The sequence below is a fragment of the Phalaenopsis equestris genome, unplaced genomic scaffold (assembly GCF_001263595.1).
Source record: "Phalaenopsis equestris unplaced genomic scaffold, ASM126359v1 Scaffold000061, whole genome shotgun sequence".
Lineage (NCBI taxonomy): Eukaryota > Viridiplantae > Streptophyta > Magnoliopsida > Asparagales > Orchidaceae > Phalaenopsis > Phalaenopsis equestris.
In genome coordinates, this window is record NW_018164503.1 from 1162483 (window position 1) to 1182810 (window position 20328).

The window sequence follows — 20328 nt, forward strand, 5'->3', positions numbered from 1 at the left end:
TATATAATTATTTTAAATTATTTTATATTTCGAACAATAATGATTCGAACACGAACAAACACATCACTGTTCATGTTTGATTATTTAACTAACCGAACAAAAAAAAATTTTATTTACGCTTGTCCCATCTACTTATCGAACAAATCGAACACGAACTCATTGACGAACTAAACATAAACTGTTCGCGAACAACGAGCTTTTTTGACAGCCCTGATCGTATGCTATGTAAATATTATAAATATAGTTTTTATATTATTTTTCAAAATTATCAAAGATATATATGTATATATATATATAATTTTTTGCATAACATAATATAATGTTTGCCCTCAACTTCAATATAAACCAGAGAAGGATGCCACTGACTGAATTTCAGGAAATAAATATATAAATTTCTATTATTACGTCATTATTATAATTATTTGCCATTTTGTATTCCTATCATACTGCATTTAAAATTTGAAAAAAAAAGATTTACATACATACCACTATTTATATATTTAACAACTAAATCCAAGATCTTGATGCCTTCATTCAAGCTTGTTATTTGAGCTCAACTCGAGCTCAAACTCATAACGAGACTAGCTCAAATTATTCATGACTCGAATTCGGCTCGACTCGTTTACACCCGTACCTCAAACAAGCCCTCAACATGTAAATAAATACATAAATATATACACAATTTTAAATTTTGAAAAAAAAAGCTTTATTATTTCTAACCAATAGAAAATTAGGAAAAAAAAAAGAAATATATACCGATTAAATGATCTAAAAAAAATCACCTTGAAATATCATATGAGATGCATGATACTTATCATAAAAGCTTGGCATGCATTTCCTCTTCAACAATTGAAAATATTTTCTTGACCCTGCAACGCATGAAAGATTAGATCACAGCCGTTAAACAAGATCAAGATCATCAAGCAAGAAAGAGATGAGATAACAAGCAATTCTATAATTACATTTTAGCCTTTGGTATCATTTTTATTTTTTTTATTATTGCTATATCTTTTTTATTCTAATATTTTAATATATTATTTTAAAAAAAAAGACAATAACTCCTAAATATTTGGAGTGTCTTCAAAAATATATTTTGTTTTAAATAAAAAACATAAACAAAATAAAATAAAATAAATGGAGTATTTACAAAGATACCCCTCAATTCTTATGTATTCACATATCTAACACCAAAACTTTAATTTTTAAATATATCCCACCTTACCTTATACCACTTTACTCATGCATGAAAAAGATTATAAAAGCTAAAATCGTGATATTTTTTATTTGATGCGAAAGATTTGGACGGCATAAATGTAAAAAAAAGTAAAATTTAGGTGTTAGATATGTAAATACATAGAAATTGGGTGGTATGTATGCAAACACCCAAAAATTAAAATGATCCCTAATAAATCCTCAATTTTTAGATCAGAGGATCGCAGCAACAGCCATATAAATAAATAACTAACACAGCGAAGAAACAAGTGAACTTACCTATGCACATCGATATTCGCATCAGAAATCCATGTGGTTAGGAACACCTGCAAGAAAAAATTAGATGAATAAATTGGAGTAAGAGGGAAGGTTATAAGTATATATTTGCTTTGTATTACATTAATGAAGATTTATGAATGAATATTTGAATGATCTTACAAAATCACAAATGTATGATCCTATCATAAATGATTAATGTAAGGGATAGTTACATACAGACCACGCGAAACATTGATATTTACATATGCAATGATCAAATTATTGAGAATTTGATCAGAATGAAAAATAACGGTTGGGGTTGTTTCATGAATTTTGATATTTGAGTGAGAAATTCAAAAATGGATGAAAGAGGGGTTAATTTGTAAATAGCATGTTTCAGGTGGGTATGTGTAATTGCCCTATAAAGGGGATAAGCATAATTGCATGCAGATCATCCGAAACATTGATATTTACAAATTAATAGCATCATGCTAGAATTGTATCGTTCCTAGGGCATTTACATACATATCATACAATTCTTACGTAATTACATATCCAATACCTAAACATTAATATTTAAATAAATAAAACTCCAATCTTTAATATCATATAAAAAATACAACTACTACTAACTTTCTAAAAATGAGTATATCTTTTCATGCATGGATTCATCATTCATGGCCATGCATGGATTCATCATCCATGGCATTAGAGTGATGTGCATATAAAATTACTACTACTTCTAAATTGCCGATTAAAAAATTTGCTATTCTAACACTGAAAACAGTCCAAAATTCCCCAAATCTCACCTGCACTCCCTAATTGCCTCAATTTGACACTACAGCAGGCCACTACATTGTCGAAGATTTACATACATACCACACAATTCCTATTTATTTACATATATGACGCCTAAACATTGATTTTTAATTTTATACTACCATACCTATGTCGAAAAGATGTTCCTTTTTTAAAAGTTACAGATACAGGAAATTTTGATTTGATATGGAAGATTTGAGGGTCATAAATATAAAAAATTAAAGTTTGGGCGTAAAATATGTAAAAACATAAGAATTGTATCGTGTGGAACGTATCTAAATGCTCCAAACATAATTACCAAACTGTAGAAGCAAACCATGGTATTGTAGCAAAAGTGATACCATAGCAGCGAGCCGAACTTTACTACTCAAATTGAAGAGGGGGATGAGGGTTTCAAGTGTAAGAATATGTCATTATTAGCTATTTTTGGAGGAAAGTTATGGGCACCTCTGAATCTAGAAGTACCCATAGAAGCCCAAGAAACCACCCGAACTCCTACGTCCGTAAAAGTTATAATAACTAAATCCAAGATCTTGATGCCTTCATTCAAGCTTGAGTAAAAGTTATGAGTAAGAATGTCATTATTAGCTATTTTTTTAGGAAAGTTATGGGCACCTCTGAATCTAGAAGTACCCATAGAAGCCCAAGAAACCACCCGAACTCCTACGTCCGTAAAAGTTATAATAGTATTGTTTAAATGAGCCGAACACAAGTGAGCTGAGCTGTTTACGAACAAAGAATCATTTTGACAACCCTAAACACGTAGCCATAAGATGTTAGGGTTGGGGCAAGATTTAAAAATTATTATTTATATTAAAACATCATTTAAATCTAATATAATAATTTTTATTTTATTTTCTTAATTAATACTTTTAATTGATTATAAGTCTTTGTAGCCTTGTAGTCAATTAATTTTTTTTAAAAATACTACTTATCATTAATATATATATATATAAAATTGATGAGTAATATTTTGAGCCAAAACGAGCCGAATATGAACAGATAAATTCTTGTGCATGTAAGAATCATTTATATATCGAGCAAAAAGAAGAAACAACATGAGCTATTCGTGAACAACAAGCCGTTTTGGCAGCCCTAGTTGAAACTCACAACTCTTCTCGAACAAGGACTAGCTAATTTCATGAGAAATCCCTATTCTAAGGCCTTCATATAGGGATAGTTCCGCTCGTTTCACTTCCTAAGTTGAGTGATAAGGAAGAAGATTGGCTGTTTCCAGGCATTCATTTCAAGTTATTACTGAGATGGAACCGAGGAGGAGTTGACTTGGTCCAAATTAACCCTAATGCGACGAGTCAAGCACAAGACAATTGTGACATATGTAATAGATCATACAGAAAATGTTGCCTATGTGACCGGGAAAGCCATTCACTCACGCATCATCACCATTTTATGGGAAATCGGAAGGTATCAAAATGTCAGATACATGCTACTCAATTAATTTTCTCTCCAAAAAAAAGAGAACATTTTTTACCGATGTGCAAAGGAAAGATTAATCCAAATCATTTTATATTTTCTTTATGAAACCCTAGCTGTAATCTTAAGAAGCCCTGGCTCTAATCTTAAGAAAAATTCCTATCAATAGGGAAAGTTAGTGTTAAAAAAAAAAGAGAGAAAAAAAAAACCTCCTGGGGAACAACTATGGAGGAACTTAGGTTAGGTGGCATGTATGTAAAAATTAAAGTTTTAAGTGTTAGATATGTAAATACAAGAGCGGTATGCACGTAAATTTTCCTGCAAATTATACAGCCTTGTCACTACACAATGCATAGTCGAAATATCATTTTAATTCAGAAATTTTAGAAAGAAAATGGGGAAAAAATGTCCTGCAAGAAACGCAATATTGTCAAAATAGAAGACGTAGTTATGTTGATCTTTAAGAAAAGAATAAAGCTTGTCGGCATTTAGATACTTTTACAATTTTACCACCCAAATCTTTCATATCACATAAAAAAAAAAGCCAGCATTTTCACTTTTAAAAGATGAAATACACATTTCCATGCACAGGTAAGATGGCATGTATGTAAAAATTGGTGTTAGATAGATAAATACATAAAAATGGAGTTTTATGTATGTAAATCTTCCTAAAAGGTTAAAATCTTCTGCATGCATGAAACTAAGAAAAACATAAATCATGAGAACATCAAAACCAAGAAACAAAAGATAATAGAACTTCAGACTTTTTAGGTACTGGAACATTTTACCTCTAAGGAATTATGGTTTGAAGACTTTATAGTTATCTTGTTTAAAGGATCACTTGATTGATAATCCTTGATTTGCGGGGGTGCTAAATGACAATTATGTTGTTTAAGCATTCCAATGGATCTCAAGTCATCAAATTCTCCGTCATAAAGCTCATCTGCCCAATCTAATACATCTTCTTCCCCTCCTTCCGTGCTCTCGATGGATAGAAGAGCGATTACAAGAAAACGCTGTTCATTGCAAATAATTACATTAGAAAAGGTAAAGAAGTACATTTGGTAAAGCCAACAATGTCTAGGGGCATTTACATAAATACAACACAATTCCTATCTATTTACATATCAATCACCTAAACTTTGTTTTTTTTATAATTATGACATCCAAATTGTTCATATCGAATGAAAAGTACCAATTTTAACTTCTAAATAATGCAATGCACCATTTCATGCATAGGTAAAGTGGCGGATATTTAAAAATTGAACTTTAGGTGTTCGATACGTAAATGCACAGGAATTAAGTGGTACGTATGTAAATCTTCCCAATTTTTTACTTAGGTTGAGAGTTAAAGACCAATTTCTCACAGATTGTTTAAGAGGAAATTCATAAGAAAAGAATCAATACCTTCAAGCTAAGTTCCCTCATGAAATAATTGACAAGTTCACGTGCCAGATCCTCTGCAATTTATTTTCAACATCATTAACCCATTTTAATTTCAAATACATAAGTATGCAGTAAGGAAACAGAATTATTTAAATGATAACAAAAAAGATTCAAACCAATAGGAACCTTCCTCACATAGTATAGCTCCACAAATTAGCAGGGGTCGCTAATAAATAATGCATTTCTACAATTTCACTATAAAACATGTGAATATTACTCAAAAGGAAGATTTACAAACATACCACTGAATTCCTAGCATATTTTAACACCTAAAAAGTTCAATTTTTTGCATGCCAACCACCTTCTGATATGAAAGATTTAGATGGTATGAATGTAAGAAGTAAAGTTTAGGAGTTAGATATGTAAATACATAGAAATAGGGTGGTATGGATGTAAATGCCCCCTATTCATAAAAAAGTTTCCGCAAGCAATACCTAAGGTTGACATCGAAAGTGAAAAAAAAACAGGAACTCCGCCGCCATCGCCAGAGTCATTAGGATCCTCTTGGTGATCAGAATATTTTAGAATTTGGTTGGAAGCTGACCCTTTCAGATAACATCTCATTGAGCACGATGCTTTACCCAAATTATTAACAGCAATTACCTGAGGGAGAAGCACAATCAGAAGAAAGCATTTACGGGGATTCATTGCATGCTTTACGATGTAAAAAAAGCTAAAAAAATGACTGAATGAATCATATATTGAAAATTATAGGGAAGCCATGAAGAAAACTCAAAGTATGTAATATGTTGAATGTAAAACAAAAAAACAAGATTTATCTTCATAAATACAAAAGGAGGGCAGGGATTTTTTGTGGGAGATTTACTACCTACCACCCAATTCCTATGTATTAACATAGCAATCACCTAAACTTAAATTTTTTCCTACAGACCACCCTGGCTTATGCCAAAAACATAGGAATCGGGTGGTTTGTATGTAAAAATTGAAGTTTTGGTGGTTTATATATTAATACAAAGGAATTGGGCGGTAGTTATGTAAACACCCCCTTTTTTTTTGGTCATGTCCAAACACAAACAATTCAAAACGAAACAACTATTGGGAAGTTTATTTACCATGCCAATACATGGTCAGATCTCAGATGTAGCATTTGAGGATTGTAAGCAAATTCAAGCATGCCGCCAAAGAAGTTCATTTATAGGCAACCCATACCCTCCAATATCTCAAATCAAACCCGAAAAAAATGAATCGAACAAATGGATAACTTAGCTTAGAAGTTTACACAAAGGCTTACTAGGTAGGATGTCTCACAAACAAAAAGAATTTAACTACAAGCTACTGAAACTTCCTAAGAGGAAATCAAATGACACAATTAAGAAACAATCAATTGTATCTACATTTAATGTTGAAGCCAAGGCCAAGGTAATCAATGCATTAATAGGGTTGAGAAGCATCCTAAATGACATGAAAATAAAGCGTGGAGATACCAAGAAGTTATATGATGAACTACAACTCAACTAATAGCATTGCATGCAACCCAGTCCAGATGAATGAACAAAATGTTTTGAAATTGATCAACATTTTATCAAGAAAAAAATTATAAAGTAGCATTAATACACCTCATAATCCAATGACACAAGCAACTCGTTGGCATCCTAATCAAAAATATTTTTGCTCCGCATTCCAAAAGATCATCTCCAAATTGGGCATGGGGAACATCTGCTCTATGGCTCGAGGGAAAAGTTAGCTAAACCAGTTGTACACAATCTAAGTATTGATTTGTGGATAATATGGGTTGATAGGCACAATTAAAGAAAAGAATTTTGGAATTATTTCATGGATCTTATAAGTTCTGGTTCTTATCTTTCATAATCTCCTAGAATATGTACTTCATCAACTGTAATTTCTTTCCAAAGTTTGTAGAATCCATCCTAGTCAAAATTGCTAAAAGATTATAATGTCATTAGTTATTTTCTAATAAAGGAGTATCATTTATAGCAATGATCATTTAGTACAAACATATGCAATGATCACAATCATTTCAAAATTCATTTTTTTCTCTTTACTTCAGATATCAATACTTCAAGCAATATGGCTAAGAACATCTTTTATTTTTATAAGTATGAATAAACATAAACAAAAGAGAGCATACAACATACATTTATTTCATAACATAAAATTCAAAACCAAAAACTAGCAAACTATTGCATACCATGTCCTTGTAGGAAGATAAAAGCTTGCTTCGGCACAAATCCTGGAAGAAAATGGAATTTACCATTGAAAATAAAAAGCAAAAGAATCAGGAAAGAAGAAAAAAGAAAAGTAATCTTATGAAAAAAAAAAGAAGCTTCACAGACTAACAAATAAAAGATGGATGAAGAGTCAAAAAAAAAAAAAGGTTTAGCAGAGATTGCCTGCTTATGAGCCAACTTCTTACAAGCTTTCTCTCTAATTCCTTGAATCTCCTTAAGAGCACCCAAATTCATCTCTGGCAAGTACCTAAAAGCAATTCAAACAAAAACAAAAAAAAAACTAGCTCAGGTCAAGCTCATAAAACAGTACCAAACTTTAATGAGAAATTTACATACATAGCACAAAATTCTTAGTATTTATATATCTCACACCTAGATTTCCATTGCTGCATATACAAAACTTTGGTTCTTTAGAACATATGCATGAAAAAGGTGTATTTCACATTTAAAAAATGATAAAAATGCTATTTTTTATGTGATATTAATGATTTGAGTCCCATGTGTTAAAACATGAAAGTTTAGGTGAGAGGACATGTAAATACATAACAATTGTGTGCTATGTACGTAAGCGGCCCAACTTTAATAGGATAATTCCAACAAAAAACTGGCATGCCTTCGATTAAGGAAGGCATTAACAAGTTCTGTGGCATGTAATCTCCCCTCCAGAGCAGCTGACTCCCACTGGTTCTTGCTCGAGAGGAGCTTAGACCATTGATTTCTTACGTTTCTCTGAGCCTCTGGTCTCCACAACCTCGATGGAGAAGAAAACAATGGTGAAATGCTGGATTTAGGGCCTCTAATGCTGGAATTATTTAGCATGGAAGGGGGAGGAGTCCCCATAACATTTTCACAACTATCCAACATTGCTCGCTTCACCTGGCACAAGAAATTTCTGCAACATTCAAGGGGCACAAAAGTATTTACATTTTCAAGTAATTTATATTTATAATTAATCAAACATACAATAACCTTCAATAAGATTTATCCATCAATAGAAATTTGAGCATCTAAACCTATAACATCCATGTAGTTTATCAACCAAAATATAAATGAAACCAAACTATAATTGATATTCATCACACTAAAAAAAATTCTATTAGAACTCACTTAATCAATATTACAATAAGCTTTAAAGCATGCCAGACATAGAAGTTTATGTGATTAATTGCTATAATAAATAACCAGAATATATATTTAAAAAAAAAAAATAGCACTACAAGGTTAGCATACCCTAAGCTTGAATAAACACAGGAAGCAGTAAGAACTAGGTGATGAAAATTACACCATTGAAGGTGTTCAAAATTGACCTAGCACGACAACTTTACCCGAACTCAACTAAAAAAACCTAGGTTCAGATTGGCCGAATAATTTTCAAGTCGGGTTCGGTTCGGGTTGACCCCTAACTGATCTATTAACCCAAAAATTGACCCGAATTTGACAGGAATAATTGTTATGCACTATGTTAAGCGCGTCATATAAGTCGGGTATGGGTCAATGGATTGAGAACAGGTCGGGTACAGGTTGAACTTTCTGACATGTTTAATATTTCGGTCGGGTCAGTTTTGGGTCAGACTCAAACCGACCCCGCAAACCTGATTTGAAACCCCAAACTCATCTGTGACGGCATAACCACTACTTTTCCCAAAACACCACTCAAAGAACAATGAACCTGCAGGACTTAAGCTGGATTTAACCTAAAACTTGACAGACGGCCATTATTGACGAAATTAATCCTCGTCTTTGATAAATCCGGATTTCACCGATTCGGCCTTAAATCCCGTGAATCGGTGGATTTAGTAATCCGAGACGGACGCTTCGCGCCAAAAAAAAAAAAGACGTAAAGTTACCTTCCTTAATGGTTTCGGGCGGGGGAGGAGCGGTAGGAGGAGAAAATTGGGAGTTTATGGTCTCTGTAAGCCGCGACCCGGTCGTTGAGTTCCCAGGTAGCTCCAGCTGCGACAGTATCACGAGGGTTTCGGTGACGAAGGTGATGGTTTTGGACGAAACAGAGAGAGAAGGGAGGGTTGCGAGGGTATCGTTGGCGCGAGGTTTTTTATTTTATTTAAGTTAATTTTATAGATTTAATTGATTAATAAGTAAAAAAATAATTAAAATATTATCAGAGTATAAATAATTAAATAAATTTATACTTATTATTTAATTATTAAATAAGAATAAATAAATACTATATATTTTTATTCATTCAAGACGTCTATGAGTAATTATTAATTCATATAATTAATAAAAGTTAGTTATTATTTTATAAATGTTAAAAAACTATTTAATAATTAATAAAAATGAATTAGTTCAGTAAATATATAATTATTAATAATCATAATTTGAAATAAAATATTAATTAAATTTAAGAACCTCGTTCGAAATATTTAAGAATTCAAACTCACATAATTTACAAAATGTAATTATGATTTGCTGTTAAAGTCTAACAATCATAATCAATATATGACATTATATGTAAGATTATTAAGATTTTGCATAACATGGGGCTTTGAATTTAGCATGAAGATCATTAATCGCTTGAAAGTTGATTCTAATTTTAGCTCGGGTCTAGATCGAATTAAAATAAACGAGCGGAGCAATGAGCCAAAATTTTGGATTAATTTTTTTTTAGTCGATTTTAAGCCATACACATAATTAGTAAGTAATTTTTCTAATTAAAAAAAGGTCAATATCATGTCTTCTATTTTTAAATGACCGATTATATCAATTTTGTATATTCCCAACTTTATAAGCATAGTATCATGTAATATCATCTAATAATAAATAATAGTAAAAATTTAATAAAGATTGTTTAATTCATTTTTTATAATAAAAAAATATATTTTGTTAAAGTAGTACCACCTTATTTATTTATACATGAAAATATATGATTTCAAAGTTACAATAATAATTATACCTTTATGTCATATAAAAGATTTAGGTGCTATAAATAAGCAAAGCTTACACATTGAAATACAAAAGAATTGCGTGGCATGTATGGAAATACCCCCTTTTAGTAGCACTTAAGCAGGGCATGTAAGATTTACATATATTGCCACACAATTCTTACTATTTACATATCCACCACCTGAACTCTAATTTTTATATAAATACCGTGCTGCACATGCACGAACATATATATTCATCTTTTGAAAGTTCATGATAAAGGAAATGCATACATGATACTTTGGTGCATTAAATTTATGCATGAAAATATATATTTCACTTTTAAAAAGTGCTAATAGTAGTATTTTTTATGTGTTATTAAAAATTTGATTGTTGTATGTAAATAGCAAAGTTTAGATTGTTGCGCCAAACGGACCCTTAATTGCAAAAACATGCACAACATGTATGCAAAGCCCTATGCTCAAGATCATTTTATAAGTGGAACCAGCAATATTTGTAAGGTGGGCAAAATCACCAAAATATTTAATTTTTTTTTTAAGTATTGTGCAAAAAAAATAAAGAGGGGGTGCAAAATTACTAATATGCCTAAAATACATAAGAAAGATATTAAATTTTACTATTTATATAGAAAAATTACAAATTCAGAGGGGGGCAATTGACCATCCTAGACATAACCTAGTTCTGTCCCTAACGAGAAAATCTACAATAACTGAAAATGTAGATTATTATTATTATTATTATTAAGGAATGACGAGAGGCTATTATTCGAGCCCCCAGTCATATCTAATGTGCCTCAGAATCATTTATAATACTCATGTCAAAATCTTTTTTTTTTTAAATTTCATAGCAAGTTTTATAAGAGATCCTTACATGCCTTGATTAGCTAACTGAGAGTCCATAGTTGCCTGAATATTAAGGACTGCCTGCTTCATTATAATATGCAGGATCTGAAAGAGTTCCTCAGAACAGTCTCATCCAGATGGCGACCTGCAGACATATTCGGGTCAAGTAGATTCATGAATATAAGTTGAATTATAATGAAAAAAAAATTTTACTGATTCAAAGTTCTGAGGCATGCCTATGAACACAATCTTGCTCGTCTTTTGCTCGGTCTCAAGCCATCGCCGCGCCGGAACAACCTCGTATATTTCTCTCACCGCCTATCGAGATGAGGCACGAGTCTTATAATGGACAATTGAGAAATAAACATTGCAATAACATCATAAATAATATTACATTTTCATCAAATTTTTAGAAATTTAGACTGAGGCACCTTTCCATTACGCCATTAAAACGTTCAAAAATATATTAATGAGAAGAACATTTAGCCAAAAAGGGGGTCTTTGGAGAAAATTTTGCATCCGAAGTCCGGATGCAAACTGCGTCCGGTCATATACACCGAGGGCAGTTTTTTTTTTACTCCTCCGCTCTGTCCGGTATTTAGCTTTGCATTCGGGCTCTGAACGCAATATTTTTTTGTTCTTATGGCGCCCTTCACTTAATGCTTTTTCTCTGATTCTCATGTATCTAGTTTTAATATTAAAATTATTACCTTTCTGAATTTCAAAAATATCAAAATCATAAACTTTTTAAATTTTCCAAATGTCAATTGACACGTTTACAGAAACCTATTTTTGCACATACATGTTCTCTTTCAAGTGTTGCATTTGCATTCTTATAAAAGTGTACAAAACTCTAACTCAGACATTTACAAAATGAGACCTATTTAAATTTTTGGCGAACAAAACAGACACAGTTACTATAAACCCTTCAACAAATTACGAAATTGCAAGCACTCTTCTACTCAAACATAATAAAATGGCAGATAGAACTCTTAACACGGCACAAGTGAAGCAAAGCATAACTATCTTTCAAATACTTCGACAAAGGTAAAATTGCAAAACCTGTAAAGTATGAAGTTGATCCGAACCATGGATATTTAGAATTCCTTTACAGCGATACACATCCATATGAGATTTCTTCTCCCAAAGAAGATCTTCCAGCCATAGCCGCACCTGTTCAAACATAAATTAAATTACTCTTAACAAGTGGAAATGTAATTCAAATAAATAAAAAAAGCATAAGCCACAGAAATAATTAGTTAAGGAGAGAAAGAATTGAAGTTTTCCAAAGTAAGTCTCGTCATTGTGATTTGGAATTTTAGATAAAGAAGAAGATATTGTGTACACAGATATTATGTCATAAATAATTAGTTAAGGAGAGAAAATATTGAAGTTTTCCAAAGTAAGTCTCCTCATTGTGATTTGGAATTGTAGACAAAGAAGAAGATATTGTGTACACAGATATTATGTCAGTATGAATATCGAGGAGATCCAATGGTCCAACCAAGGGACAGAAGGAATATCAAAGAGTGAGCTGAGTGCCTCAAAATCAATTGTTATAAGGATGAGTATATGACACATGTTGAGTGGCTCACCCACAAGACAAACGACACCCGTACCTAACACTTTGATGCAACTAAGCTTGAAGAAGGGACCAATCCCTCATATCATATGTCCACACTTGGGTTGGGACAACGAACAACCTTTCCCAAGATCTCTTTGTGTAAGAGTAGGCTACCTGTCAGATTACGATGATCCATCCTCTGCACGACAACCTAGCTTTGCTCTGCCAGTGGGAGTTCTTCGATGAGAGCAAGGGCCGAATATCAGTATATTCTTGTGGACAATTAAAAAAGAATTGTTAAAATCTATTTCAAAATATAAAATACACTCTTCTTTAGTGACAACTAAACCTAGCCGAGCGTCAAAGCTAGGCAAAGTCCCACGAAACCTAATCGATCAACAGTGACAACTAAACCCAGTCGAGCGTCAAAGCTAGGCAAAGTCCCACGAAACCTAACCGGCTGAGCTCGAGAGCAACAATGCTCGGGGCCCGCAAGAGTGAAATACCTAGAATAATCTGTTTAGTCCCCACTCCAGTAGGCACATAAATATAACTTCACCTATTACACCCTCATTTTCTATAAATAAAGGTTCATTTCATGAATAAAATGTTACACAATTCCCTCATTCTACTGTTCATTATTGTGCCCTCCCTCCCGCTTCACGTTCAATTCTTTGGTGTAATTTATATGATGATAGACTTTTGTACTTACATCAACATACATCAAACTGCTAAAAGACTTTTGTACTTACATATGATCACCAAATTGAATATAAGAAAAATTTGGGTCACCAAAACTGGCTTATATTCAATTTGTCTATCATCACAAAAACTGTCTTTTGGCTACCTGTCAAACTGCTAAAAGATCACCAAATTTTTGTGATGACAAATTTGGATTCAACATACATCAAACTGCTAAAAGATCACCAAATTTTTGTGATGATAGACTTGTGTACTTACATATCTGACACTTATATTCAATTTTTACAAACATGCCACCTTACCTCTGCATGAAAATATGTATTTTACCTTTTAAAAGTTAAAGTGATAGTATTTTTGATGTGATAAGAAAATTTTGGGTGATATAAATGTACAAAGTAAAGTTTAGGTATTAGATATATAAATATATCGGAACTCGGTGGTATGTAAATGCTCCTTAAATTTATTGATAAGATTAATTACATAAATCCAAAAATGTCTAACAAGTATTTATTGACAAATAAAGTGTCAAAATAGCTTCCTGATTGCTTACATGGGATCATTTTAATCCCAAAGAATATAAAAATGACAAATTAGTTCCCAAATTCTTTAAATTAGTGTTGAAACAGCCCTTCGCAGGGACTATTTCAGCTCATATTAAAAGAGAATAGGCTTAAATTGACATTTTTATAAACGTTGGGACTAAAATGACGCCCTATAAAGAGTCAAAGGACTATTTTAACACTTTTCTGATTTATCCTCCCTGAAGACTTGAGTAAAGCAATCGAAGTTAACTGCAACACAAAACATCCTCTAGTGGCACTCAAAATAATGAAAAGAAACTACAGGTATTTTCTTCTCCTCTTCTACTTAACATAAAATAATATTCTCATCATACCAATCTGCATTTGCATTCATCATAATAGCAATTCTGCTTGTTCTGTATCTGAACTCATCAAATAATTCCTAAGTAGGTCATCAAGTTCCACTTCTCATTGATGCTAAAGCAAACATCGTATAATGTACATTCATTATTTCCCTGCCGTTACCATTATTTAAAATAAGTTGAGTTGGTTCACCATAATGATTGGAATCGCTTTGAGTTCATCTGCATTGACTTGATTAGTTTGCAAATTCTCAATTTATGTTTTAATCAAACTTATGCCATCACACATTTTCTTTTATTTATTTAATAGTTGCACCAATTGATTGTAATAACAAATTTAATCCCCTGGTCAATCAACAAATAACCCTCATAGTTGGTTTTTCTTTTACGTAATTGACAAAACCAAAAGCTTCGATACAAAATTGATGCATGATGCATAAGAGTTTAAGATTTCTAATGCAATTAGCATGATGCAATAAATATAGATGACTTAAAAAAAGTAAGAATTTGCAGATCAAAGAGTATTGATCACAATAAAATTTGCATTCTTTATGCCTATAAATAAATAAAATTGAAAATTGCAAATTAAACTGAAAAATAATAAAAACTAAACTAAAGCATTGTCTAAATCATTTCTTCGCTCGATAATTTTATCAACCATAAACTCATGAATGTTCATCAAAATACCAGACTCTCAAGGTCTATTTGGGACAACCTTTTGCTACATGTTGACCTGAATTTTCATGAGGTCTAGTATTTCTCGTAGGAGTTATTATAGAGCTACTTTCTGTCTACTTCTAAAATTTTTAATGGTGGGAAGTTGCTTTTGCAACCATATATGTTAAATGCAGTGGTCGTAAGGAAAGTGTTTATTCTTTGGAAAAAAATAAAAATTTCTAATTCTCACCACTACTTTGAAGCCACCTTTATAAAAACCTACAGTTGCCCCAAACAAAACCTTAATTTCACATGCAGGGCATATGAGAGATTCATATATTAAGATGGGAACTATGTGGCAATATGAGCCTAAGAAGAGAGAACAACTTCCAGAAAATTACAGGATACCACAAATAAATACCTTGTCTAAATCAACAGGCAGCTCCTCAAAAATGCAAAAGGTTCGTACACTATAGTCGTGGCGGCTGCCAACGGGAGCTGTTTTACTATCTTCCAAAAGAGCTTCCAAATGAGCCAAATGCTGATAATGGGGAAAATCCAAATGATTAGCTGTGACTCTACAAAAAGTATAATAGGACTTCCATAGATTGAACATGTTCGCTAACATTAGCACCATAGGCCTTTCGATCCAATATCTCGTGTAAATCGACTTGGCAACGAACAGTTTGAAGAATGGTAGCAAGGGAGTTAATGCTGTGAATCCTTTTTTCTATATCCTCCAAACTCTCTGTGATCGAATCGCCGCATCTATTTTCTTGAAGGATCAAGTCAATTTTATTTAGAATCACAACATCCTGCAGACAAAAATTAATTGTCAGCAAAATATTTTAAAAACCGTGATCACAGTAACAGTTTTCAAATGCTAGAGATTACTGGAAAAAAATTGGGCATTTGCATTAATACCACATATTTCTTATGTATTTACATATTTAACACCTAAACATTCATATTTACTTAAGTATGACCAAAATCTTTAACATCACATCAAAAATACTTAACTTTACAGTCTTTTTAAAGTGAAATACAATTGTTCATGTTATAATACCATGGTGCCATAAGTGTAAATATCAAACTTTGGGTGTTAGATATGTAGATATGTAAATTTTCCAAAACAAAAAAACAAAAACAAAGCAGGAAAGCTGAGTCACAAACTCAAAATTCACAACAGTAATGTCAAAATTTTACAAGGATGATGGAGAAAGATACCGCAAATGCAATTTGAAAAAATGCTTCAGGAAATGAAGCTGAATCACTGTATTCCTTAAGTTGCAATTGTATGTTTTTTGCATCCACAACCTATATTCGTAGCAAAATTGCGGTTAATTAGAAGAGCAAAAGAAAATTGTAAAAGCAAAATTGCACGAACATTTCAAAGGAGAAAATTTATTATAACATTATTAGCTGTGCCAGAATGTTAAGAAATAATGCAGATTCAACGGGGTGCAACTAAATTTGACAGAAGGAACAGCATGAATAAAAAAGAATGGTGGATAATGGGAAGATAGACACTAGCATGACTTGGGCTAAATTATAAATTTTTATTTCATCATAAGATATTTGAGTCGTCTTTGATGGTTTCGTCATATTAAACGTTGACCATCTAATGATCCAGTTAGGAGCGTAGATGCTTTAGATTCAACTTAAATTAAGAAAGGTAGAGGTAGACCCAAAAAGACTTAGGCGTATTGATAAAAAATGATCTTCATTTATTAGAATGAAAATAGATACTCAATAAGATGCAATGGAGAAAAAGAATTCATGAAGCCAACCCCCCTTAGTGGTAAAGGTTTGTTGTCGTTGTTGTAGAAGATATTTGAGTCCTCAATTTTTTACAAGATCGTGTGCATTAAAAGTTATTGGCAATTTATTCACAATTTATTTTCCATTTACAGTCACTATAAATAGATGTAGTAGGTATGTAAGACAAGTAATGGATGAATACAATCGCTATTACAAATAAGGCATGTAAGACAAGTTACGGCAATAACTTTTGGGGATGCTTTTCTTTCTACCAGCATGAGGGTTGATCTTTAAATTATATATCCTTTTTTCTTTCATCTAAATAGATTTATAAGCGTGATTGAGGTTTAGTCAAGCTCGTTACATAAAAGTATTATTTACTATGATATGAAAATACCATGGATTTTTGGTATTCATTCTCAGATTTCAAGTAGAATTTTAGATGTTGATGACTTTTATATCATCATTTCGAATGTACCAAACATTTTTTTTTTTATCTTACATCAAAAGAGACTAATCTTTGCTTCACTTAAAGTTGAAAATTTGTGAATTTTGATATTTCAACACTTTTTTTGTGCAATTCATCCAAGATTTCCATTAGTGAATCCCTAGAACCAAAGACATCCTACATCAACCTTCTTTGTTTTTTCCCTGAATTTTTATCATTGATTGTATGTCCCGCCTAAGTCTCTTATGGTAAAGGTAATCTCCTTGTTCAACCAAAGAACTTTTTATGTGTTTGGTTCACTTATTATTTTCTTAATTTTATCCGATTTTCATTTTCTATATTTTTTCTTTTTTATACTTCAATGGTTGTCCTGCAATAAATTGACATTATAGCTAAAATTTTTTGTTGATTTTATGCCCATGGCATGACGCGAGAGCTTATCGCAGACGTGATATTGTAGCTGCTACAATAACCACATGCCCTTCTTTCCTTTTTAGCTTCCTCCTCTCTCATATTCACTCTCTTTCATAACGAGTCTCGTTCCTATTCATTGTCTACCTTATCTACCACCTTCCACTTCTATCCTAATTTCAAATTCGTTTGTTTCTCATCACCCCTCCTTTATTTCTTATCTATTCTTCTACTTGCCCAATCTATCTACTAAACCCCTCTTATTTATAAATGTTGTTTGCTAAGGAGAGGATAGATTTGGATGAGTGTAAATGTATGTGTGCTGCCTTTGAAGCGTTCTCCTCTTCTAGAGGTTGTACCCGACGACGAGAAGGTGCAGTTGGTCATAACTCGTCCGAGTTGGTAACTGTTTCCAAGGGTCCGGGTGGTGCTTCGGCTGTAGCTCGACCCAAACGAGACATTAATCCTTCCGCAGCCCCTTCAGCCTCACTTCTAGCAACCACAAACCATCCTCCTTAATGCCATCTACTTCCAGCACCTTCCTTTCCACTGCCGGCCTACCTTGTTGCTTCCCGCTGACCAAAGATCACACCGGCCCCCTCCTCGTAGCAACCACCGGCCATCTCCCAGCCATCGTCCAGCTCTCCAGGCGCGCTCTTGCTGCCTCCAAGATCCTTCCAGACCAGCTCTTGCTGTCGTCAGCCATTCCAGGGTCTGTTCTTGTTGCTGCCCAGCAGCCAACACCTGTTCCAGCTACTGTCCAGCCCTCATACACCGGTTCCTGCTGCCTTCCAATCAGCGGCCACCTTCCTGCTGCTGTCCCAGGCCACTGCATCTCCTTTCCCGCCACTTTCCAACAGCCGCAGTCCTTTTCCAGCCACCAGGTTCCTCCGTGTTGTCGTCCAGCATCTCCAGCACATTCCAATGGCTGTCCAGTCCACCCAAAGCACCCTCCAACCGCTTTCCAGTCCACAACACTCATTTTTTGGTGGTTGTCCGGTCCACCGCCACGCCTCCTGCCCTCCCGGATTTGTCAGAGGGTCATTTAAGTGTTTTTTGTTGTTTCTTTTTGTATTTTTGCAGCATCGTCGTTGTCCTTTCCATTTGCATGTTTGTATTATTTATGTTGAGGAGTCGTCGTTATAACCCTATTCAAATTTATATTTACCTTCTTATTGTGATTTGCGCAATCATCCGGTATCATGGCATCATTGTCAATTTTCTACATATTTCCTCAACGAATTCTCTATTTTTCCTCTTTTCATACAAGAGGACCATTCTTTGAGCATTAGAAGACGATTTAAATTCAATTCCAGTCATTTTTTTGCTCGTTTTCAATAGTAAAATTATTGTTCAGGTAAATAATAATTCCAATTTTAACAGTTCTCCTATCATATTTGGCCCCCTTCACTCTCCTCCAATGCCCTCCATAGAAATAAAAAATCTCCATTTCATCGCCTAAAAAAATTACACAATCTACAATTCAAATTTAAAACCAAAATAAAGTTCTCTACAATCCAAGCCAAGAACCTTCACCACATCAAGCCACCACAAAAATTTAATTCAAAATTTAAATACCCTCAACAACAAATAGGTTTCGTTTCTCGCCCACACATCCAACCAAAGCACATGAACAATGTTGATTTTTCCCATGAAAGCATTCCCAGCGCACAAAAAGGTCAATCACCTGGAATTAGAGACGATAACGATCCGATTTCGAGCCGAGCCAAGGACGGCTCGAAATCGGCGCGAAAATAAGTCAATCCAAAATTTTGGCTCGTAGCTCAGCTCGTTTATTTCGATCTAATCTCGCTTCAAGCAAAAATTCAAATCAAATTTTGAGTGATTAACGATCTTGTTGACCTCACTTTTGGTTGAGGTCTAGAAACTTCTTTAGTAGCCTAACATCACTAGAATTGTTAACGATCCGATTTCGAGCCGAGCAGAGGTCTGCTAAAAAAAATTTAATCCAAAATTTTGACTCGTTGCTCAGCTCGTTAATTTCAATCCGATCTCAAACAGAGCCAAAATTCGAGTCAATTTTCGAGCGATTAACGATCTTCGAGCTAAATTCACAGCCCTATCTGAAAATTTAGAAAGGGCCATTTACGTACATACCACCGGATTCCTATGTATTTACATATCTAACACTAAACTTTTACTTTTTTTTATATTTATAAGACCCATATCTTTCAAATCATATCAAAAATACCAAATTTTTAATTTTTAAAAAGTGAAATGCACAGTTTCATGCATAGGTAAGGTAGCATGTATGCATAAATTGAATATTAGGTGTTAGATATGTAAATACATTGGAATTGAGTGGCATGTATGAAAATCTTCTTTTCAAAAAAGATGAAATTATAGAAGGAAAATCAGATAAGCCATCAATTTTCTTCAACGCGGACCCTTTTTTTCAAAAATAAACCCCGTCAATCATTCTTATACCATTACTTTCGAATAAAGATCATGTTGTCCTCTAGTTTGCTAGAAGTATCAACCTCCACTAAATGATTCATAGTTAATATACTATTGATGTATACTTCCAGTGTATTTTCATTGCCATTCTAAGATAAGTGTTGTGCATTCAAGAGAATAAATGCATACATAAATGCTGAATTTTTATCTCGTTAATAATGTATACATATCGTCTGCATCTTGTTGACCTCATTTTTTAGGACATTTCTTTTTCTAGGATCCTAGGATCTAGCTCTAGGAATTCCTACTGCCCATCCTAGAAAAACTAGAATTGAGACCCACCCTTTTAGAAATTCCAG

General features: G+C 33.1%; 2 protein-coding genes across 4 annotated transcripts in view; both read right to left on the reverse strand.

The window, feature by feature from the left end:
- Window positions 1–762: 762 nt before the first annotated feature.
- LOC110019562 lies at window positions 763–9419 on the reverse strand. 3 transcript variants are annotated; one of them, XM_020717278.1, is made up of 9 exons: window positions 9227–9419; window positions 7993–8255; window positions 7542–7626; window positions 7340–7381; window positions 5604–5772; window positions 5131–5183; window positions 4512–4739; window positions 1492–1538; window positions 763–869 (listed from the first exon to the last, which is right to left on the reverse strand). In XM_020717278.1, the coding sequence occupies exons 2-9, from the start codon at window positions 8241–8243 to the stop codon at window positions 815–817; spliced, it is 930 nt and encodes a 309-aa protein (XP_020572937.1). In that variant the 5' UTR covers window positions 8244–8255; window positions 9227–9419; the 3' UTR covers window positions 763–814. The 3 variants fall into 3 exon arrangements, with proteins under 3 accessions (XP_020572937.1, XP_020572935.1, XP_020572936.1); XM_020717276.1 differs by having other exon boundaries at window positions 7993–8271; XM_020717277.1 differs by lacking the exon at window positions 9227–9419 and adding an exon at window positions 8610–8652 and having other exon boundaries at window positions 7993–8271.
- Window positions 9420–11101: 1682 nt separating this feature from the next.
- The window catches only part of LOC110019534 (COBW domain-containing protein 1), a 28533-nt gene continuing 19306 nt past the window's right edge, over window positions 11102–20328 (reverse strand). The window contains exons 3-8 of the mRNA XM_020717228.1: window positions 16159–16248; window positions 15558–15746; window positions 15353–15472; window positions 12188–12298; window positions 11362–11443; window positions 11102–11270 (exon numbers count right to left, since the gene is read on the reverse strand). Coding sequence (XP_020572887.1) covers window positions 11215–11270; window positions 11362–11443; window positions 12188–12298; window positions 15353–15472; window positions 15558–15746; window positions 16159–16248 — 648 coding nt within the window. The 3' untranslated portion in view covers window positions 11102–11214. The remainder of the gene's footprint in view (window positions 11271–11361; window positions 11444–12187; window positions 12299–15352; window positions 15473–15557; window positions 15747–16158; window positions 16249–20328) is intronic.

Bases quoted from the DNA above. Each gene is read 5' to 3' on its own strand.
- LOC110019562 (XM_020717278.1), bottom strand. From the start codon at position 8,243: ATGTTGGATAGTTGTGAAAATGTTATGGGGACTCCTCCCCCTTCCATG. The intron at 5,184-5,603 runs GTATTGCTTGCG...AATAAATTGCAG, and splicing joins ACTTTCGATGTCAACCTTAG to AGGATCTGGCACGTGAACTT. The intron at 1,539-4,511 runs GTAAAATGTTCC...TTTTTCTTGCAG, and splicing joins CAAACCATAATTCCTTAGAG to GTGTTCCTAACCACATGGAT.